This window comes from Podarcis gaigeae, assembly GCF_964106915.1.
Source record: "Podarcis gaigeae genome assembly, chromosome: 11".
In the NCBI taxonomy this organism is placed as follows: Eukaryota; Metazoa; Chordata; class Lepidosauria; order Squamata; family Lacertidae; genus Podarcis; species Podarcis gaigeae.
In genome coordinates, this window is record NC_139687.1 from 54,681,851 (window position 1) to 54,705,012 (window position 23,162).

The 23,162-nt window shown below is 40.9% G+C and overlaps 1 protein-coding gene across 9 annotated transcripts in view; it reads left to right on the forward strand.

Annotated features, from left to right (window-relative positions):
• Nucleotides 1–23,162, forward strand: part of DYM (dymeclin) — a 173,064-nt gene that overhangs the window by 62,352 nt on the left and 87,550 nt on the right. For all 9 annotated transcript variants that reach the window (XM_083702689.1, XM_083702691.1, XM_083702685.1 and 6 more), the window contains exons 10-14: nucleotides 10,642–10,824; nucleotides 11,165–11,343; nucleotides 12,389–12,514; nucleotides 15,038–15,151; nucleotides 15,718–15,812. In XM_083702689.1, the coding sequence (XP_083558815.1) occupies nucleotides 10,642–10,824; nucleotides 11,165–11,343; nucleotides 12,389–12,514; nucleotides 15,038–15,151; nucleotides 15,718–15,812 (697 nt within the window). The remainder of the gene's footprint in view (nucleotides 1–10,641; nucleotides 10,825–11,164; nucleotides 11,344–12,388; nucleotides 12,515–15,037; nucleotides 15,152–15,717; nucleotides 15,813–23,162) is intronic.

The following is a 23,162-nucleotide window of genomic DNA, read 5'->3' on the forward strand; positions in this document are numbered from 1 at the left end:
CCGGGTTCCGCAGGCTTGCGGATAGCTTCTTGAAGCCTGGAGAGCAAGAGAGGTTGGTGCGCACTGACCCCTCTCGCTCTCCAGGCTTCAGCGAAAGCCTGCATTCGCTCCATAGGACGCACACACATTTCCCCTTCGTTTTTGGAGGGGGGAAAGTGTGTCCTATAAAGCGAAAAATATGGTACCTGGAATGCTGTTTTCTGCCTTTTGGGTGAAAAGGTTAATTCCAAGTAAAGCATTCATCAAGATAGACACAGAGTAGTTTTTAAATATGCTTGTTAGCTGGGAACGAGGTTAAAATAAAAGGCTAAAGAAGGACAAGTCCAGAGACTGTTTGGTTATTTTGAGATCGAGAGAGGAAAGAGACAAGATACTAGGCCTACATTTCAAAAAATCCTTGGAGATAGAAGGAAAAAAGGCTGAAATTTACAGAGACATACCTAAACACCTTTTGGACCTTAGGACTACTTATATAGACTTGACCAAATTGTTGAGATATAACACAATCCCTTATAGGTGGGAGTTTCCGCAAGGACTATCATTTACTTACAAAGGAAGGAAAGTAAGAATTAAAACACCGGAGGACCAACAGAAGTTCCTACACGACCACGAGGAGGACCTCCAGAAAGGAGCTGCAGCTTCTTGGCCTCCACCACCACCGGGACCATCTCCAAAGCCTACACCGCCTGGATCTGGACCAACATTACCACCTCCGGGATCGGGGGGAAGCCTAGACACCCCATTGTAGACCCACCAATTAGACCAGGATGTCGCTGCAGCTTCTTAGTTGGAATATAAATGGTGGAAATTCTCCGGAAAAAAGAAGAAAAGTATTTCATATATTGAAAAAAGAACATTTGGACATTATTTGCCTGCAAGAAACGCATGTGACAAGGCTCCACAGAAAAGTGTTAATTAATAAAAGACTAGGCCAAGAATTTATCTCTTCGGATAAAGTGAAGAAAAGAGGTGTGGTGATATATGCAAAGGAGAGCCTGTCACCGAAATTCTTATTTAAAGATGATCACGGCAGAATTTTGGCGATTGAAATTCAGACACAAGGAGAAAAATTTCTGATATTAGGAATATACGCCCCAAATGAAGGAAAATCGGAATTTTTCAGGAAGCTGCATGAGATTATGCTGGACTACTTAGACTATAACAACATCATCATGATGGGTGACATGAATGGGGTTGTGTCTGTAAATATGGATAAGTCGCAAAGTGCTAACATAACGAAAGATGGCAGACTACCTAAAACTTTTTTTGAAATGACTGACAATGTGGACTTGATTGACATATGGAGGGTTAAGAACCCCCTAGGAAAAGAAGGGACTTTCTTTTCTGAAGCTCATCTGACATGGACACGAATCGACCAAATATGGATAACTAGAGGACTGGCACCCAAGACTAGAAAGGTGGAAATCTGCCCAAAAACCTGCTCCGACCATAATGCTTTGAAAATGGAATTGAGACTAAATACAACCGGATCCTTCAGATGGAAAATGAATGACACCTTATTAAGGGACGAGAAGATTGTTAAGAAGGCCCAAAAAACTTTAAAGGACTATTTTGAGATAAATTTAAATACTACTGTGGAAAAAAGAATAATCTGGGACGCAAGTAAAGCAGTCATGAGAGGGTTTCTAATACAACAAAATACGATCAAGAAAAAATTCTGGAATGAAAAGAAGGAGAAGATATTGGAAAAAATAAGAGATGGAGAGAAAAAATTAAGATCTAGGCCAAAGTCGAAGGAGGTGCTGAGAGAAGTGAAATTCTTCCAAGCACAATATTTGAAATTGATAAATCAAGAGGTGGAATGGAAAATTAAACAAATGAAACAAAGATCCTTTGAATCAGCAAATAAGTGTGGGAAACTGCTAGCATGGCAGTTGAAAAAGAGACAAAAACTTAATACTGTTACAAATCTAGAGATTGAAGGGAGAATGGTTCAGAAACCCGAGGAAATTAGAAAGTGCTTCCAGAGATATTTCAAAGAACTTTATTCACAAGGGCCACAGAAAGATTCGGAGGTGGACCAATTTCTTAAAACCAACGGATTACAGAAAATACCTCAGGAAATGAGAACAACCCTGAATAGTAATATTACACAGCAAGAAATTGAAAGTGCCATTCAGAACCTACAATTAGGCAAATCTCCAGGCCCCGACGGACTTACCTCCAAATACTATAAGGTTTTGAAAGACTATTTGATACAGCCTTTGTTGGAGGTTTGTAACCAGATTATGGAGGGGAGGAAGGCACCGGAAACGTGGAAAGAAGCCTTCATCACATTGATACCCAAACTAGAAACTGAAAAGACTCAGCTGAAGAACTACCGCCCCATCTCACTCCTAAATGTGGATTACAAAAATTTTGCAGATATTTTGGCAAGTAGGTTTAAAAAAGTGCTTAATGAAGTGATCCATAAAGACCAGGCTGGCTTTCTCCCTGGTAGGCATTTGTTTGGCAACACAAGAAACATTATCGACATTTTGGAACTTTTACAAACAAATCTAAATACTAGAGCGGTGTTAATTTTTATTGATGCGGAGAAAGCCTTTGACAATATTTCCTGGATGTTTATGAAGAAAAATTTGGAAGGGATGGGAGTGGGGCGGGGGTTTGAAAATGGAATAGAAGCAATATATTCAGAACAAAAAGTGAAATTGATAGTAAACAATGTGGTGACAGAGGAGTTTAAAATTGAAAAAGGGACATGGCAGGGGTGCCCCCTATCCCCCCTATTGTTTATTTCAGTTCTGGAGGTGCTATTGAACATGATTAGAAAGGACCGGTTGGTACAGGGAATTGAGGTCGGAGTGAAACAATATAAATTGAAAGCATTTGCAGATGACCTGGTATTAACATTACAGGAGCCTGTCTCTAGTACTAAAAGAGTGTTAGAATTAATTTCGAACTTTGGTCGGGTGGCGGGATTTAAGCTGAACAAGCAAAAAACTAAGGTTATAGCAAAAAATTTGACAAGTACAGAAACAGATGAGTTTGTGAAAGAAACAGAATTAAATGTGGTTAAAAAAGTAAAATACCTAGGGGTGTATCTGACCTCCAAAAATTTGAATCTGTTGAAGGACAACTACGAGAAATGTTGGTTAGAAATCAAAAGAGATTTGGAAACATGGTCAAGATTGAAACTTTCCTTGTTGGGCCGAATAGCAGCTATAAAGATGAATGTATTGCCAAAAATGCTATTTCTGTTTCAGACCCTACAGGTCGTGGACAAGGTGGAATGCTTTGGAAAGTGGCAGAGGGATATTTCTAAGTTTGTTTGGCAGGGCAAAAAGCCCCGAATAAAGTTTAAGATACTAACTGATGCGAAAGAAAGAGGGGGATTTGCCCTGCCAGACTTGAGGTTATATTACGAAGCTGCAACCTTCTGCTGGTTGAAAGATTGGATTTTACTGGAAAACACTGATGTCCTAGATCTGGAAGGGTTTGACAATGCTTTTGGGTGGCATGCATATTTGTGGTATGACAAGGTTAAAGTGCACAAATTGTTTAAAAACCACATTGTCAGGAGAGCAATTTTAATGGTCTGGACAAAATATAAAGACTTATTGGAGAGTAAGACTCCGAGGTGGCTCTCGCCGGTGGAGGCCAAGGCACGTAAGAGACCTAATATGGAAGCCAATTGGCCTAAATATGGGGAAATCATTGAAAAGATTGGAGACAATTGGAGGTTGCAGAGCTTGGAAAAACTAAAAAACAAGGTGCGAGATTGGTTGCATTATGCACAAATTCAAGAGGTCTTCAAAGTAGATAAGAAGGTTGGATTCCAGGTGGAAAAATCGAAACTAGAGACAGAATTGTTAGAACCAAAAAGTAAATTACTTTCGAGAATGTATAACCTGCTGCTTAAATGGAATACTCAGGATGAGACAGTCAAATCCGCCATGATAAAGTGGGCGCAGGATTTGGGGCATAACATTATGTTTGAAGACTGGGAAAGGTTATGGAACACCGGAATGAAATTTACGGCATGTAGTGCCTTGAAGGAAAACATTATGAAAATGATATACCGGTGGTACATGACCCCAGTCAAGCTTGCTAAGATATATCACCTGTCTGATAATAAATGCTGGAAATGTAAAGAGGCGGAAGGGACATTCTTTCACCTCTGGTGGACCTGCCCGAAAGTGAAGGCCTTCTGGGAAATGATTCATAATGAACTAAAAAAGGTACTGAGATTTACCTTACCTAAGAAACCAGAGGCCTTCCTTCTGGGCATGGTGGACCGGAGAGTGTTTAAGAAGGACAGAACTTTTTTTATGTATGCTACTACAGCAGCAAGGATTCTGATTGCAAAATATTGGAAGACACAAGATTTACCCACACTGGAGGAATGGCACACGCAGTTGATGGACTATATGGAACTGGCCGAAATGACTGGCAGAATCCGAGACTTGGGAGAAGAAACATTCGAGGAGGATTGGAGAAAGTTTAAAGACTATTTGCAAAAACATTATAAGTTGTTTGAATGTTAAAAAACGCACCCTCTAGGAAATTCTAGTTTCAGTAATGTTAAATTAAAGAAATGGAAATTAAGGTACAAGGAGTCAGAGATAGAATAATGAAACAACTTTATTGTGTTAAAATGAAAATGTACATGATTTGGGTTATATTACATTTGAAATTGGGTAACATGATAAAAAAGAAGATATAATAAGTATTGAAACAAGTTAACAAATTGCAGACGTTATGCATCACAGAGAATGCAGGGTTGGGAGGACGTGGGGAAGTCCAACAGATTTGGAAAAAGGAGTAAGAAAAATTTGTAACCTTTCTTCTTTATTTTTGCAATACGTTCTTTATTCTTTTTTCTGTATTATATAAAACTAATAAAAAAATATTATAGAAATAAAATAAAAGTCTAAATATGCTTCTCTTTGACGCTGAAAAAGCCAGGCTTGGGTCGGAATTGACACTGAGAGCATGTTATATAGACAGCTTGTCTTGCAACAAATGGGTTTGAGTAAAGCAGTAACAGTTCAGCTAAACAGATTTTTTTCTCCTTTTTTTGTTATTCTCTCCCCCTCCCTCAAAATGGGTGTGGGTGCGTGATTTATGTAGAACTTAGCACCACCGAGCATGCTGATGACTGACTTTGAAAAACATTTCTTCTTCTCAAGGTTATTGGTTTAGAGAGAAAAAAAGAATTCTCAGAAGAGGCTTTTATTATGAGGCAACCAACTTAAAGAAATGCAGTTGGGTCAAATGTCATCCTAATAACAAAGATACCATTAAATATTGGGAGGATATGGGTGTTTAAATTTATGGAGCCTGAAATTATGTGTTAAAAGTGACTGGGCAAACAACCCATTTCGGCAAATGTGATTACAGGGGCAAAAGCGACCAGCTGAGCTGACGAGAGAAAACACGGAGCAGAGTTGGCTGGTTAGCAAATATGTCCAGTCAGTCAGGAAGCAGTCATGCCAAGGCTCTGAAGCTGGAGCCTTGGTCTAGCCTTGCTGGTGCCAGCGATGTACAAGGGTCGGTCACAAGACCTTGCTAGCTTAACTCATCCTGTCAGCTCTCTGCTCTGACTTGGGAAGCTGCTTGATGGAGGATGCTAAATTCAGGTAGCTTGGCAGTGATATTGGTTAATCCGTTATTTTGCATGCTGTTAACTAAAAATGACAATTTTACAATTGTCACATGCACATAAGGAATGAAGGTTGAGGATTATAATTTTTTTGCTATGAAGTACTGTACATGAAAATATTTCTGGTGAAAGGTATGCTATTTTATTCACTGGGGAAACCAAGTGGTGTGTTGCATTTGTTTTTTAAAAAGTGACTGAATTGCAAAAAGTACATAAAGATTATATATAAGAATGAAAGGGAAGTTGCATGCATGAGCACAGGGAACCAGATGCCAACATGGTTTGGGAGTTTTCCACCTTGTCTACAATTTCATCATTTCTGCAGGTGGGGACATCCCACAATACGTAAGGTGTCCCAAACTTTAAGACAGTAAGTCCACTCAAAACATTTGACACACAGGACTCAGCTCATGCCCACAATATGGTGGCTAATACCTCGAAAACAGCAAAGGGTAAAATATCAACGGTGGCTATAGAACCATTAAAAGAGGTATTGCAGTTAAAACAAATCTGCAAAGACCTAGTGGAAGAATGGCGTTTGGGGTTTCTGTCCCTTGAAGCCTTAACTGCATAGATCAAATAAATAAGGGTATGTGGCTTTGGAAGCTCTGGATCTAGGGATTTGTCATAGTGAAAAGCTGCAGTGGTTAATTCAATCTCAGTGGAATCTGCAGTAAAGCAAGATTACCTGAGAAACTATGGTCAGCTGACTGTGAGAGTCTAGAATTGGTGGAAGGCAATGACATAGTGAGTTCTCTGCTAGAATGGTGGTCTGCACTTTTCCCAGACCTAGTGGTAGATCAAGCTGAGCCAGAATGGGCATATCACAGTGTTGGCCCTAAACCTAAGACAACTGCATTCCCCAAGATGACATAATCTCATTTTAAAAGTTCAGGACAAATTAATGAAAGTTCTGAGAGATAAGGAGGATGTGGCACACAATGGGAAACCTGTAATGTTTTTGCAGAACCTAATTTAGGATACTTTTCTTAGATGGAAGGCAGAGAAATTTGAACAGTCCAAAGTACGTAATTACGTTTCAGATAGTAGTGGTAGATGGCATGGCACATACAGCTGTGAGACACATTGTAAAAATCAGGACCATATATTTAAAAATCCTGCAAATTTTACTCAGTATATTGTTGTAATTTTGAATTAATATTATTAATAATTAAAAATGCATACGGCCCTTCATCTGAAGATCCCAGGGCGGTTCACAACAGAAAAATATAAAATGAGAATACAAAATACCGTATTTTTCGCCCTATAGGACGCACTTTCCCCCCTCCAAACATGAAGGGGAAATGTGTGTGCGTCCTATGGGGTGAATGCAGGCTTCAGGAAGCTATCCCCCCAGGCCGGCAAGCTCCCAGAGCGATGCCAAAGCTGCACGCAGCTTCGCCATCGCTCTGGGACCCGTTCTGGGGGCTGGGATCAGGGGCCCGCCCCCAGCTGCACAAGTTCCCAGAGCGATGCCGAAGGTACGCGCACCTTCGCCATCGCTCTCAGACCCCTTCTGGGGGCTGGGGTCGGGGGAAGCTCGGGCTTCCCCCGCCTGCAGCCTCGCAAGCTCCGAGAGCGATGGCGAACGTGCACGCACCTTCGCCATCGCTCTCCGACCTGTTCTGGGGTCGGGGGAAGCTCCGGCTTCCCCTGCCCGCAGCCTCGCAAGCTCTGAGAGCGATGGCGAACGTGCGCGCACCTTCGCCAGCGCTCTCCGACCCGCTCTGGGGGCTGGGGGGCGGATAATTTTTTTCCCCTTTGTTCCCCCCCCCCAAATCTAGGTGCATCCTATGGGCCGGTGCGTCCTATAGGGCGAAAAATACGGTATATAACAGAACAAAAACAAAAACCCTCCAGAAAGTATTTATTCCATCCCAATTAAGAAGACTATTAGTATGCAAGTGTTCACATTACCCACAACTCTTCTCCCAACCTTACATTATTTGAAAAAAATGGACCTAGTTCTTAAAAGTGCTAAAGGGGGGGGGGGGACACCCTCCATTCCTGCTTCATTGCAGCATTCTTCTGTGTAACCCAAGATCTTAACCCTAAGTATGGCTGCAATCCCTTGCACACTTTTCTGAGACAAAGCCTTGTTTTAATAGCAAACAATTCCACTTCTTATATAGGCATAGAATTGGTCTTAAAGTCTAAGAGTGTCCTAACTTAGTATTTTTCACTCTATAAGATGCACCACACCATAAGACGCACCTAGTTTTTGGAGGAGGAAAACAGGAAAAAAAATATTCTGAATCTCAGAAGCCAGAACAACAAGAGGGATCACTGCACAGCGAAAGCAATGACCTCTCTTGCTGTTCTGGCTTCTGTGATAGCTGCGCAGCCTGCATTTGCTCCATAAGACGCACACACATTTCCTCTTACTTTTTAGGTAGTTTAGAAACACTGAAATCATCTATAATCTTAGAATGGTACCTGAGGGGATGCTGAGCCTCATTGCTATCGCTCTTCAATCTCCCTCCCCTTCCACCAAAATTTGTTTGGGCCCCCTTGTCATTATTGTACTAATCTTGGATTTAGCATGGTAGAACCAAAATGTTGCATATATGTCAACCTTAAATAACCTTTATATTTGTATCTGCTGTGCCTGAAAACTTGTCATGTTTTAATACGTCAAAGCTAAGCCAATCTACAGTAGTTTTGAATACTTGGATGCTTTATTTTGTTTTGCCAGACTTTATGTCGCCTAGAAACGATCCTTTCATAATTAGTTTTCAGTAGTCTTTTCTTCTGTGTAGCATACTAGTGTTGGATAATTATCTTAGTCAAATGCCATTCACTGTGTTAAGCTTGCATTCTAAATTACACACAGCCTGTAAAATATTGGTGAGAAATTCGTGCATTTTCTTATATAGTGTGTGATATCGCTGTCAGTCTTCGGAGTTTATTATCTAATTGTCTACTGGAGCAACATGTTTTCTTATGCCTAAATATTTAAGAATAATGATTCACATTCCACCAAGCATTGAAATTACAAGCTACTTTTTAATTGACCTATCCAGTTCCCTGTTAGTTTCCATGCTTACCAAGCCCATATGTCTGAGCTCTAGGGGCTTTGGAATTTAACTGACAAATTGGCTTAATTCAAGGAGAGTTTGTGTGCCTATGAAGTGTTTTTTAGTCTCTGTGATTTGGCAAAACTAGTCAGTGGAAAGATAAGAAACCAAAGGGGTCGTTGGAGTATTTATATAGGTAAAGGTAAAGGTACCCCTGCCCGTACGGGCCAGTCTTGACAGACTCTGGGGTTGTGCGCCCATCTCACTTAAGAGGCCAGGGGCCAGCGCTGTCCGGAGACACTTCCGGGTCACGTGGCCAGTGTGACAAAGCTGCATCTGGCGAGCCAGAGCCGCACACGGAAACGCCATTTACCTTCCCGCTGGTAAGCGGTCCCTATTTATCTACTTGCACCCGGAGGTGCTTTCGAACTGCTAGGTTGGCAGGCGCTGGGACCGAGCAGCGGGAGCGCACCCCGCCGCAGGGATTCGAACCGCCGACCTTTCGATCGGCAAGTCCTAGGCGCTGAGGCTTTAACCCACAGCGCCACCTGCGTCCCTATTTATATAGTGAGGTGGTATTATATTGTTCCCCTCTTTTTGTTGATCGGTTCTCATCCAGCTTGTATAAGAGTACAAAATCAAATTAGTGTGTGTGCATGTGTGTGTGTGTGTGTGTGTGTGTGCGCGCGTGCATGCATGTATCATCAATGTGCATGGCACTTACTGAGTACAAGAGGAGAAAGGGTTCTGCCCTAAGGACCCAACATGGGAAACAGGAAGAAAAGGGAAGAGGAGGCAGGTGTAAGCAGAAAAGCCAATGGGTGGGTATTCAGCTAAGTTTTACTCAGGTAAAGGTAAAGGGACCCCTGACCATTAGGTCCAGTCGTGGCCAACTCTGGGATTGCGACGCGCATCTCACTTTATTGGCCGAGGGAGCCGGTGTACAGCTTCCAGGTCATGTGGCCAGCGTGACTAAACCGCTTCTGGCGAACCAGAGCAGTGCTCGGAAACGCCATTTACCTTCCCGCCGGAGCGGTACCTATTTATCTACTTGCTTTCAAACTGCTAGGTTGGCAGGAGCAGAAACCGAGCAACGGGAGCTCATCCCATCACGGGGATTCGAACCGCCGACCTTCTGATCAGCAAGTCCTAGGCTCTGTGGTTTAACCCACAATGCCACCCGCGTCCCTTATTTTACTTATTAGACCTGTTAGACCTTATTAGACTTATTGGACCTTATTTTACTTATTAGACCTGTTGAAATCAGTGAACTTCGCTTACTTATGTTCATTAATTAGCCATGTTCATTAATTTCAGTGAGTCAAAATTAGTTGAATACTACCCAGTATGAGGTTGCTTCCATTGTATGTGCTCAGACTTAGCTATTGACTTAGTTAAATGAAGGAGTTGAGCCAAAGGCTTCACTGGAAAGGTTAGTTTTGCATGTATTCTGCAGCTTAGTAAAGAAAAAGGCTTTCACAATAGTGCCATACTTATTTATTGCACTGATACAGATAAAAACAACCTTCCTTCTTTGGCTTTGTAAATTATTATTTTGTGTGCACAGCAGATGCAGGATAATTTAATTTTGTTGCACCTACTTTTGTCTTTGTGTTGGGTAGCCACATTGGCATAAATTCATAGTTGGGCAGTATTATGCTGGCACAGCTTCCCAATTTGGGACACAAGCTCATCACAGTGTCTAGCTGAATCTAAGGAGTGGCATCGCAGCATAGTACCATCAGATTGCATGTGGATATAATTTGCGTGACTCCTTTTAAATTGCATACTGAAGATGGTTAATTTCTGAATTTTGAGATTATTTCTATATGTTCTGCATTGGTGATCAAGAAGTTCTAACCTATTGGAGTGAGCTGCAGATAGGACTGCATATCAAGTCTAGACCTCTAAAATGTCTTAATTTGAATCAGAGTTCAATATACAGTTCATACAGGCTAGCTGCAAAACCTAAATCAGATATCCTTGTCTTCCATTTAGCTGGCCTATGGACAGTGTTCACATTGGGAGGCGTGGGCAGCAAGCGTGCTCCTCAGCAGGAGGAGTCTTCACCTCTAGCTAATCAAAGTCTTCTGTTGCTACTTGTGCTAGCAAATCTGACTGATGCACCAGATACACCAAACCCTTACAGACAAGCTATTATGTCCTTCAAGAACACACAAGGTATGTACCTTTTTAAAAACCTATCCATCTGTCAAGAATCAAAGAGAGAGTTGAACTTGGGAACCTTGCAGTAGAATCTTAGTTTGGTTATGGGCTTATTGGCATTAAGAGGACCCAAAGTAGGTCATTACAGCTGCACTATCACTTTAGAAATAAATGTTGTTGTTTTTTAAACTGTTTAGAAATGGGTCCTCAAATACATGTCTGAGCTAAAGGTGGGTTCATTGTCTGAAAAGTTTGACTACTGTTGAACTAACCCTCGAAGACTAACCTCACTACGGGGAAATCACAAAATCAGTAAGATGAATCCCTTTCAAATTGTTTGTTTTCCCTCCTCCAGATAGCACTGCTCTTCCTTCACCAAATCCTCACACTTTCCAGATTAATTTTAACAGTTTATACACCACTTTGTGTGAGCAGCAAAACTCTGATCAAGCAACCCTTCTTTTGTACATCCTTCTGCATCAGAACAGCAATGTTCGAACATATATGTTGGCTCGAACAGATATGGAAAATCTGGTAAGTAATTTACTTATTCCACTGCTTTGCCGATCTAATACAGTGGTACCTCTGGTTGAGAATGGGATCCGTTCCAGAGGCCCATTCGCAACATGAAAAGAATGCAACCCGCAGCGGCGTGTCTGCGCACGTGCAGGTTGTGATTCACCACTTCTGCACATGCACGTGACATCATTTTGCGCTTCTGTGCATGCGTGAGCGGCGAAACCCGGAGGTAACCCTTTCCGGTACTTCTGGGTCGCCACGGGATGCAGCCTGAAAGAATGTAACATGAAGCAGACGTAACGTGAGCTATGACTGTATTCAGCAGAGGATCTTGCTTGTGAAAAGTTTGTTTGTATACACCATCACAGATATTCCCACTCTTGGGGGAGGAAAGTGTATTTAAATTGTATGCAGAATGCATTTACTTGGCTATGGATCAACCAAGCCCTGGTATCCACTTTACCTTACTTCAGTGATTATAACGCCATAGCATCCCTCAATTTTCAAAAACCCATGTGTTTGCTCATTCCTGCAGTTTAGCCATTCATTGCTGTGAAAGAGATTGAAATAATTTGCTGGATGGGGAGAACCCTGCAGGATGTTTTTTTCTTAAATGGAAGCAGCAAAACTGTCTTAAACCCATGTTGGATACTATTAATGATAAAATATCCCACTCAGTACACTTTACCTGCCAGAATGATGGAATTAGATGTATATTATTATTATTAGCTCTGTCAGCTCTAGAAATTTAGAATGTGATGATCCATCATAAAAGCATTGCCAAGAGTCTTGTTTATTAGGAATTGAATTTTATGTTTCCTCATAGGAGTTTATTTAACTCTCCCCCCCCCACCCCCGACTGCTTTAAAAACACATACAAACGAAAGGGAGTTAAGAATTTTTGGTCAGTTGTGTGTGTTTTCATCTTCTTTTTCTGAAGCTATTAAATTACTAACAAAATGGTTATGTAAAATCAGAGGGATCTAAAACTGTATGTATATGTTTGTTTTGGGAACTTTTGAATACTAAACTTCTCCATCCCTATTTTTCTCTCTTCAAGGTTTTGCCAATTCTTGAGATCCTTTATCATGTCGAAGAAAGGAACTCTCACCATGTTTACATGGCTCTGATAATTTTGTTAATCCTTACTGAAGATGATGGCTTCAATCGATCCATTCATGAAGTGGTAAGTTTATGAGCTATAAGAAATCAATTTAAAATATAAATGCGCTTCTGTATAAAGATGAATTTGGGTTTTTTGTTACCAAGTTCACTCTGATGGTGGTTGTCATGTCAGCATAGCTGATTTTTATGCATTCAATTTGTTCCTAAGCATTTGAGATTCTCTAGTCTTTTCCCATAGGTCATAAGCCTTTTATACTGAGGCTAATCAAGAAACTCTTATTGCACCTTGAGTCAGGTCCATTTTGGATGACAAATTTGAGAAATATAACATAACTGATTTACTTTACACAGCATATAGAGTCTAAAAGGAAGAGGTTATGTCCAGTGAGTTTTTGGCTAAGCCTGCATTTTAACTCCAATTATGATGCAGTTCATGAATGTATTTCAAAATATTAGGTTGGGTTCAGACTGTTATTTCCATTTTGGCCCTTCTGAAATTACTGTGAAAAGTTTGTCATGACTATCTTAAGTTTTTTTTTATTTCAGAGGGACCTAAGGTTGGATCCATCCAACTATTTATAAGACAATTCTTTAAACCAAATGATGGAGGCGCTCTGACCTGATCAATGAGTTTTGTTTGTCTGTTCACACCCCACACTCTCCAGTTTATATGCTTATTTTGAATATTGGAGCAAACCTATCTATAATGAGAAAAATTAAAAAAACTGGCAGTCTGTAGATGAAATAAAGCATAATAGCTAGGATTCGTGGAAGTACTTCAGTTCCTAGAAGAAACTTGTGGTAGACCAAAGGAACATTCCCCTCCCCCCCTTTAAACAGCTTAATTCTCCCCACTCCCGACTATACTGCAAACTGTTTTTGAAATATCCCTCAGTTTTGAAAGTCTTTTAATTCAGCATGGGGTGGGGATATACTTTTCTAAACATTTTTTTTTAATATAAATTAAAAAATATAAATAAAAATATAAATATATGCAACAGAAATCTTTTGTAGTCATCTTAAGAGGGCCTCTAAAAAACTATGCTAGTTTATTTTAGCAACTTTGAAACTTTGAAATGCACAACTTTTGTCCTGTGGTTAAATATTGAGAAAATAAAAATAATAAAGACATTTTGCATCATAATGGGCCTCCCATCCTGTCCTTCGTTGCACGTCTTCCTTTTATAGCCGCATTGCCTTTGCCAATCTCTGTATGTATTTTCCTTTTGTGGTATTACACCCACAATTATTTATTGATATTTAAGATTAATTTTAGTAAGTGCCATTTTATAAATTGCTGATTATATAGACACTTTCCTGGGTTCCCCCAAAGAAGCCGCAAAAGCTTTCCTGTCTGGTTAAAAGATTTTTGTTTGAAAAGAAAATGTGGTTTTGGCTTCCTTGGAAAGAAGATCAAAAACGAGATCTTTCTGCCATTGGCTTCAGACAAGCAGCTACCTGTGCCTGTATTGAGTCCAGTTTTATTAATAATGAAAACCGCAACTGTTAAGTAAACCTAATATGACATCCGCAAGGGCAACCAAGACGTCAGTGAGCTTGTCTTTGTGTACTTCTGATCCTGAATGCACATCTCTGTATATATATTGGCAGCCAGTGCAGTTCTTTCAAAATTAGTGTTATATGCTGATAGTAGGAGCTGCTGATAGGAACTGAGCTGCTATATTCTGAACTAGCTGCAGCTTTCGAGTCACCTTCAAGGGCATAGAGCAGGGGTCTTCAACCTTTTTCAGCCATGGGCCTGTCCACCGTCCCTCAGACCATTTGGTGGGCTGGACTATATATATATTTTAAAATGAACGAATTCCTATGCCCCACAAATAACCCAGAGATGCATTTTAAATAAAAGGACATATTCTGCTTATGTAAAAACATGCTGATTCCCGGACCGTCCGTGAGCTGGATTGAGAAGGCGATTGGGCCGCATCCGGCCAACGGGCCTTAGGTTGCCTACCCCTGGCATAGAGCATGTTACCCTAATCCAACCTCAAGGCTACCAGCACATGGGTCAGAGTGGCAAAACTCTCTCTAATCATAGCTGGTGAACCAGACATAGCTGGTAGTGATGTGACCACATGGTGTGACATGATTAGATTCACTCGTAGACAATATTTGTTTCAGGTCTGAACATATTTCTCTATATAAAGTCTGAGCTGCTGAAAAGATTGATTTTATTTCATCATTCATTCATTCATTCAGTTTATTTATACAGCTCAAAGCAGTTATAAAACTAGACAAAAACAACTTTGGAGTCCAACCTATATCCTTTGGTTGCATCCACTTTAGAATTGCCATGCGTCAAACATGGAGATTTCTAGTCTTTTCTTTTGGATGGGGGGAACCATAGTCCAGAGAACAGCACTATTATACTTGATTGTTTGTTTATTTGTTTGCATTCCACCTTTTTCCCAGACCAAGACTTAAGCTGTCTTACACAAATTAAAATAACATAGATAAAATTTAACTGTAATAAAATAAAAATTATATAAAGACAAATATATTAAATTACTGATAATAACAGGCAGTGGAAGACAATCAAATATGCTCTTTCCTTTCTTTATTTCAGATATTGAAAAATATTACTTGGTACTCAGAACGTGTATTAACAGAAATTTCCCTGGGCAGTCTCCTGATACTAGTAGTAATAAGGACTATTCAGTACAACATGACACGAACAAGGGTAAGAACTGTATTTTGGGCTGATTTCATGTAGAACGGACTTGATCAACTTTAATTGCTAATTCCTCTCCACGTTCCCAGACTGGCCCTTCCTAGCACTGGAGACACAGACTGGAGACAACACCAAACTAGAGTACTTTAGTTTGGTGTTGTTATTTTAAAAGCCTTTAGGAATTCCCCCCTCTTTGTTCCCCACCTGCCATGTTTAGAAAAGGGAAGCTGCATTATTACAAACCTTTAAAAAAATCATATAAAATAAAAATTAAGGACTGAAGAAGAATAAAAGTTGTTCAGCTTTGTTTCTGACCAGGGTTAAATATATAGTCACACTCTAAAAATATGCAGTGACAATTCCTTAAAAGACCTAAGCATATTGAGCCACGATTGCACAAGTTGTTGCTAAGGCTTATCCCTAAAATCAGAGCACAAGTTGGGTTTGTCTTCATTGCAACTTTGCCTCCGGTAAACGGATGTTAGACTGGTGAGTGATTTCCTTTTGACAGGTCTTGCTGTATACAGAAAGGATAGTTTGATGTGTGTGTTTTTTCCCCTCCTCATCTCCAACAGGACAAATACCTTCATACAAATTGTTTGGCAGCTTTAGCCAATATGTCAGCACAGTTCCGCTCACTTCATCAGTATGCCGCTCAGAGGATCATCAGGTAAATACAAGCCTTTTACAAAATATTTAAACTAGCTTCAACCTAAATTCCGCAGGATAGATACTTGAATTTCCTATTGCTCAGGTTTGAATATTAACCCAGGTAAATTCTGTTCAGCTTCATGAAGTCTAGGTTAAATCTTAAACTGCAATACAGTGTGCTCCATTTATACTTGATCTGCTTGCTAATGACGTCTGCCTGTGCCTGCCAAAAATGGTTAACTACATTGAATAGGGGGCCAAAAGGCTGCTCCATAAGGGTGAATGGGGCTCTACCCCACAAGTCACAGGGCTTACCCAAATTTACCTTTTGCCCCACACTTTCTAGACACAGGTTACTGCTTTCCTGGTCTGTGTGTGAATGGTTTTTTCCCCTTGCCGCTTTTGCTAGGAAAACCCGGACTTTACCGTTGAATTGGAGCAAATGGCAATTCAAGTTTTTTCAGATTGCAGTTTGCTTTGATTCGAGCAGTAAAGAGCGGGTTTTCACAGGGAAAGCACGCTTGGGATCTGGGGCACGCTTGGACACCTAGAAAGCCCAGACCTGTGCCGAGAAATGTGCAGCAAAGGTAAGTGTGGAAGAGCCCTGGTTGTCTTCTTACTTGCATGCCGTCCAGTGGGGGGCTCTACCTGTCATCTTCCTCCTCCATCTCTGTGTTGCTCTTGTAGACCACAGCAGGAAGGAGATTGGGGACAGACGGACTAGAATTAGTTTTCTGTGGCTCCCATCGGCTCAGGCTCCACCTCCTCTTGGCCTCCCTTCTGCCCTACCACTCCCAATGGGCAGCTGCCGCCACTGGCAAACACTAATATTGCCTGTTACTGCTGACACACTAGGGGAAGTGCTGTGTAATCTGTTTAGTGAATGGCATGGGGCAAATAAATATACTGGTGTGTTAGACCAGTATGATTATTATAGATTCTTGTGAAGTCATGGTCCCTCAATAGCAGAGGCCACTATGTAATATAAACAGCCTCTCCTGTATGTTGTACTTCTTTCCATTTTTGATGGCACAGCAGAACCTCTGCTTGAATCTGAGCTCTGTTGTCCCAAAATCTTCCAAATCAACAACTTCCCTGCTAGTCATTTTGCCCTCATTGTACTTTCTGGGGCTTTCCTTGGGACCAGTTGTGACCCATTAAATACATCTGTTTCCCAGAATTCCTTCAGGGGTGTTTGTTACATTACGAGTTGATCCCTTAGATTCTATTGTTTTTCCTGTGTTTAGTTTTGCTTGGTTTCAAGTGTGACTTGGGTATTATAATATTTTATTTTTATTTTTGGGAAGGGTTTTTACTTTGGAAGGTGAGGACAAAATATTTAAATAAATAAGACTGCAATGCACACACACCCTTATCTCTCACGCTTGGAGCAGCAGGAGCCTCAAACAGTTCTGCCGGCATCACTCCTTTGGTGTAGAGCTCTCCATTCTGCCTGCAGGATTCCCACCAGCAGTAGCTTACATAAAGCAGATGGGGGCGGGGATGAGCTAGCCTGGGATCTACTGGTCCCTCTGCATCAGACCCACTCCTGGCCCAACAGCTATGCCAAATTTCTGGGCCTCCCCACCTTCCACTCTGCCCTGTGTGTGTAGTTATGGGTGTGGTAGTGACTCAACTGAAAACCATTTGGTTTTCAGATTGTTCTGCAACATAGTAGTCATCAAGCTTTCCAGACCTGGGGTTCATCTTCTAACCTAACCTGCATATTGAGGCACCTATTTAAATTTGTTGTTGTTGTTGTTTTTATTATATTAGTTTGTATCTCTTCCTCCCTCCTCTCCCCTTTTTATCCCTCTCTTAAAAATAAATAAATCCTGAAATAGTGATTGGGAGGAGAATGGTGCTGGCCTAGTGATAGTACAGCCCACTTTACCTCCAAGCACAGTCTCTTGGTGGATCCTGTTTATTCTAGTTGGAGATTAGTGCTGTAATACAGTTATCATTCCATGTAAATAGATGTTTCTGACTTTCCAGATTGCTAGTTGTTTCTAGCAACAGCTCCTGCACAAGTAACCCTTACATGTTATATAAAAGTTAATTCCAATTTAATTTTGAAAGCACTTCATTTTAAGAAAATTGATGATGTGGTGACAAATACTATATTTATTTTCTAAAGCAGCCAATTCAAGAAAATGTGGCTTGGATTATTACCACAAGCATTGCCTTACTTTGAGAGTGGGCTAAGAAGAACTTTTGAGACACAGAAAATATGGTCTATAGGCTTTCAGTAGACCTGGTTGTGGAACTGAGCAACAAGCATATTTGTAGGTAACACCTGACTATGATGAATTATTTTAGGTGAAGTAAAATCAGCAAGTGCAACTTTAATTTTATTGCTTTAGGAATTCTCAACTCAAAATCTACTTAGCTGTACAGCTGACAGAGCACAGACGGCCATAATTCAAGATTCACCAGATGCTCTGGTAATTCCTTCCTTAATGTGAGAAGTAATTCAACTTCTATGGAGGCTTTTTTAAATCCTCCTATGAGTACGGACTGCCAATAGTTTTAAATTATGAAGACTATTGTGGATTAAAGGTTGAACTGAGACTTGTCATTTATAGTTCAACCAGGGCCTCAGTAAAATAGAACTTTATGCCACAGAGTAATTGACACATTCTGCAGTCATTAATGTTGACAGATTTGTGTAAATCATTTCCTCACTCCCAGCTGCTAGCAGTGAAATTAGATGTAACAGATTACTTGGATGGACACTGCCGTTGAATTTAATCATTATCAGAATCATCCTTGATTATGTAAGAGTAAATAGAGTCCCAAACTATAATGCTATTCATAACATATAGATTGCATTTCATTTTTCAATATTTAAAGATTGTGCTGATGCAGAAAGGCAGATGATTCTATAAAAGCATTATTACCTTGCTAATTGCCTTAGTATAGGCAATCATGTTCATAAGATGGCAAAACAAATAGTTTAGGACTTGGAGGTAAACTAGCTGTTCTGGTAGGCTATTTGCTTGCTTGTTTATAAGGTTTCTTATCCACCCTTCACCATAAGATCCCAGGGTGGATTACAACAATATACTGGAACAGAGCAGTATGCATTTAGCAAAAGAGGCAACTCCCACAAAGCAAAATAACTATCAAATTCTGGGGTAAAGAGGTATGTCCGCAACATATAGCAAAAGCTGTGCGATGAAGATGCTCAATGCACCTTTCTGGATACATAGGATATTTTGAGAGCCCATGTGTAGAAAAGTGACACATGCACACTATTGATCTTGGATCAATGACTTAATCCAAGAATTTCCAGCTTCAGTTTTACTAGCTGAACCAGGCAGGTGCCTATATTATTTAAAAAGAGAAGAGTTATCACAGGAGCACCATATCTTAAATTTGAACCTAAGTGTAGAATGTCAGTCTTGACAGTACGTTTAGGAAACAGAGATCTATCCCACTAGAAATTGAGTTCTATACCCACTAGACACTGGGGCACATTTTTTTCAGTTCTATAAAGGAGAGAATTAAGAGCTAACAGAACTTTAATTGAGGAACCTGCCTTGTTGGATAGGGGTTTGTCTCAGCTTCGCTTTGAGCCTTGGAGTGACATCGCACTAGGAAGTGGAGAGTCACTTTGGTTCATTTTTTAAAGCCTCTCACATGTTGACCACAGTGAGAAAATCAACAAATGCCTATAACATGTAAGCAAAATTGGATGAAATTTGCCGGCACAGTAGCACCTTCTGAGGTGGTGAAGCCAGCCAAACCTCTGGCAAATAGGTACAGTGGCAAATAGGTACATTGTGGGAGTTATGGATAAATGAATATTTTTATCTTCTGCTCAGTTTGCCCCAAAGTTACAGAAAGTGCAAATGTGATTACAACAGAGCTGAATGTTTTGTTAGTGGGCAAGGCTCTATGCCTCTATGCCTGTGTCCTTTCTTTGTTGTGTGTGTTGAATGGCTCTGTGTTCTTTATTGTGTGACTGAACAGTGCAGTCCTATTCATAATTATCAGAAAGCCTACTGAGTTTAAAGGGGTTTTCTCCCAGGTAAGTGGTTACCTTAAACATACATATATACAGTTACCAAACATTACTGTAAAACTTGCCCTGCTGCAAAAGCTTTGAGGAATTATTTCAATTTTAATTAACACTATTGTTTCAATTCGCTACCAGTGCTTCACCATAAGAGTGAATATTAAATATTAAAAGAGTCTAAAACAAACCACAGTCACAAGATTAGGGTGCTTCCCCAAAACATGCATCTCAGGTGTTAAAGGCCGGGGTAAAGATTTGCATCTTCAGCATATGACAAAAGCTGTACAGTGAAGATGCCAGATGCATATCTGTAGGGAAGGGAGTTCCACTACTTGGGAGCCGTCGCAGAGAATGCCCGCTCCCATGTTGCCACCCCTAGAAGGGGGTGGAATTACCAAGAGGTGCTGCTGAAATGAGCACAGCCATTATGTGTGGGATAGCACCTATTCAAAGGGATGCAGAAATAATGCTTGGCGTCCTGAGAGGCATAAACGAAAGAAGCATATGCCAGTGGTATTAGTAGTAGCGTGATGACCTAGTTCAGCTGTAGTGAATCTTATAAGCTGATTAGCTACCCCGGTTCTGGGAGGTGTCACTGCAATTAGTGGAAAGTATTGTAACATGATGAGGAGCCTATTCAGACTGAGGGCAGAAGTTTGTATTGGTGAACGATCACAGTGGAAGAAAAGGTCTCTTTACAAAACCAATCTACTTTAAAGGGATTCTGCATGAGCTCTTTTATATAATACCAACCACATCACCCTGCCTTTACATTTGTTACAGCATTAATGGTTCCCCTGTGAACTAAGTTCTGCTATTTAGCTGCATCGTCAAAATGACAATTGCTTCGTGTCCTGGCGTGTGGAACATATGGAGTTAAGGTTTTAGGCTAATAACTATAGTTTCCAGCATGGAAAAACTGTTGAACCCTGGTTAAGCCTGATCGAACCTTCTGGGGATTCAGAAACAGGCACCTGGTAGGATATTAATACACTCATTATCCATCTGGTGCAAGTATCCAAGTGTACTGAGTTCTATTAGATTGGTGCTGTGAGCCAGGAGGGCAGGGGGTCACAGGTTAGACAGATTGCCTAGATGGGCGGCTTACCAGCGTTGGACTTGGATAGCTACAAAACCTTGTGGAATATTTTCTGGCAAATATCTAGACTCTGAGTTCCGCACCTGGCTTTGAAATATGACAGCAACTATGACTTTGGTCTGGACCAGTTGCCAGCGCTTACTTATGCTCTCTGAAATGTATTAATGCTTAACATGCCTGTAATTATTTTTTTTGTAATTTCCATGTGCCTCAACTTTTTTTTGTATACTTAATGGTCACCCTGGGAATGGGACTCAAAAAGGCAGAAGCAAGGAAATGCGTTGCCTACCCTAAGAGGAGCCTTCTGCAACAGGCAAATGGCCCATTTAGCCCAGCATTCTGTTCTCACAGTGGACAGCCTGATGCCTGTGGAAAACCAGCAAACAGAACATGAGCACAAGAGCATTTCCCCCTCTTCCGGTTTCTATCAGCTGGTATGTAGAGACATTTCTGCCTCCAGTTGTGGAGGCAGAGTGTAGCCATCATGGCTAGTAGCTATCAATAGCCCTCTCCTCCGTGAATTTGTCTAATCCTCTTAAAAAACCACAGGGACGCGGGTGGCACTGTGGGTTAAACCACAGAGCCTAGGACTTGCCGATCAGAAGGTCGGCGGTTCGAATCCCTGCGACGGGGTGAGCTCCCGTTGCTCAGTCCCTGCTCCTGCCAACCTAGCAGTTCGAAAGCATGTCAAAGTGCAAGTAGATAAATAGGTACCACTCCAGCGGGAAGGTAAACGGTGTTTCCATGCACTGCTCTGGTTCGCCAGAAGCGGCTTAGTCATGCTGGCCACATGACCTGGAAGCTGTACGCCGGCTCCCTCGGCCAATAAAGCGAGATGAGCGCTGAAACCCCAGAGTCGGCCACGACTGGACCTAACAGTCAGGGGTCCCTTTCTTTACCTTATAAAACCATCCACGTTGGTGGCCATCACTGCCTCCTAGCACAGCGAGTTCCCTAGTTTGACTATGTGCTTCATGAAGAAGTACTTTCTTCCAACATTCAGCTTCAGTGGATGACCATGAGTTCTAGTATTATGAGAGAGGGAGAAAAACTTTTTTCTGTCCAGTTTCTCCATGCCATGCATAATTTTATAAACCTCTGCCATGTCTCCTGTTACCTACCTTCTCCCTAAACTAAAAAGTCCTGAATGCTGCAACCTTTCTTCAAAAGGGAGTCACTCTGTCCCCTTGATCATTCTGCTTGCCCTTTTCTGAACTTTTCCCAACTCAGCAATACCCTTTTTGAGGTGAGGCAATCACATTACTCCATAAGTGGTCACACCATAGATTTGTTTAATGGTATATTTTTGTCATTGCTCCTCGGACTACTTGTGTTTTATCTTCTAAATGCCAGAATATCATTTTTTCCATTTGCACTCACTTTATCCTATTCTTGGTTCAGGACCTTTGGCTTTGCCTAATCAGAGTTAAGGTCTCTACTCAAACACACTGAGTAAGTTTTTTTGGAGGTTTAAAGTGATACTGGAGAGCTGTTATTGTGGTTTGGTCCACTCTGAACAAGCTGTATTCTCTACAGTGAGGTTTCTCTCCTCCTCTTCCAGGTTTCTGTAGAAACATTTGCTTTCTAAATGGTGCCATAAGGGAAAAAGCTACTCCTTTTACCAGTCTACAGAAATGAGTGCTTGTACACAGCCAGAAGATGTGTTGGGAAGAAGTGATGGAAAGTAGATGAGACCTTGAAATGCAGAATTGCCAGATGAACAGTGGGCCCTTTGCAGAATGATCAGCCACAGCAAATACCAGTGTCTGATCAATTTGCACAGATTGTTGATTTGCAGAGGTCACTGTTAGTCTTAGTACAAACAACTGTAGAAAGCAATTCCTTTAATTCCACTGTAGTGTTTCTGTATTACCAAACATGTGTCTAGCCAAAGGATAAAAAAAATTACTAAATTTTGATAATATTGTTTCCTAAGCTGCTCTGGCTACTTGCCCTCCAAATAACTGGTACATCTGGGTGATTAATTTTTTTATGTGCTTTGTTCTTGCCTGTTGATACTGTAAAAATAACTTCCCCTCAGCTCTCTTTTTACATTTCCTTAACATGGTTCAGCAGTTCTTTGTCTGGACGTAATCTATAAATCTTCTTTGGCCTTCCTTTCTATGACACTTGCTTTTTCTGGAGATATAGGTTTGATCCCATATAATAACCTCCTTTTTTGTAAAGCCAAGACTCAAATTTTATTTTAATAGGGTTAATAGATAAGATGTTTTTCATTTCTCACTTCC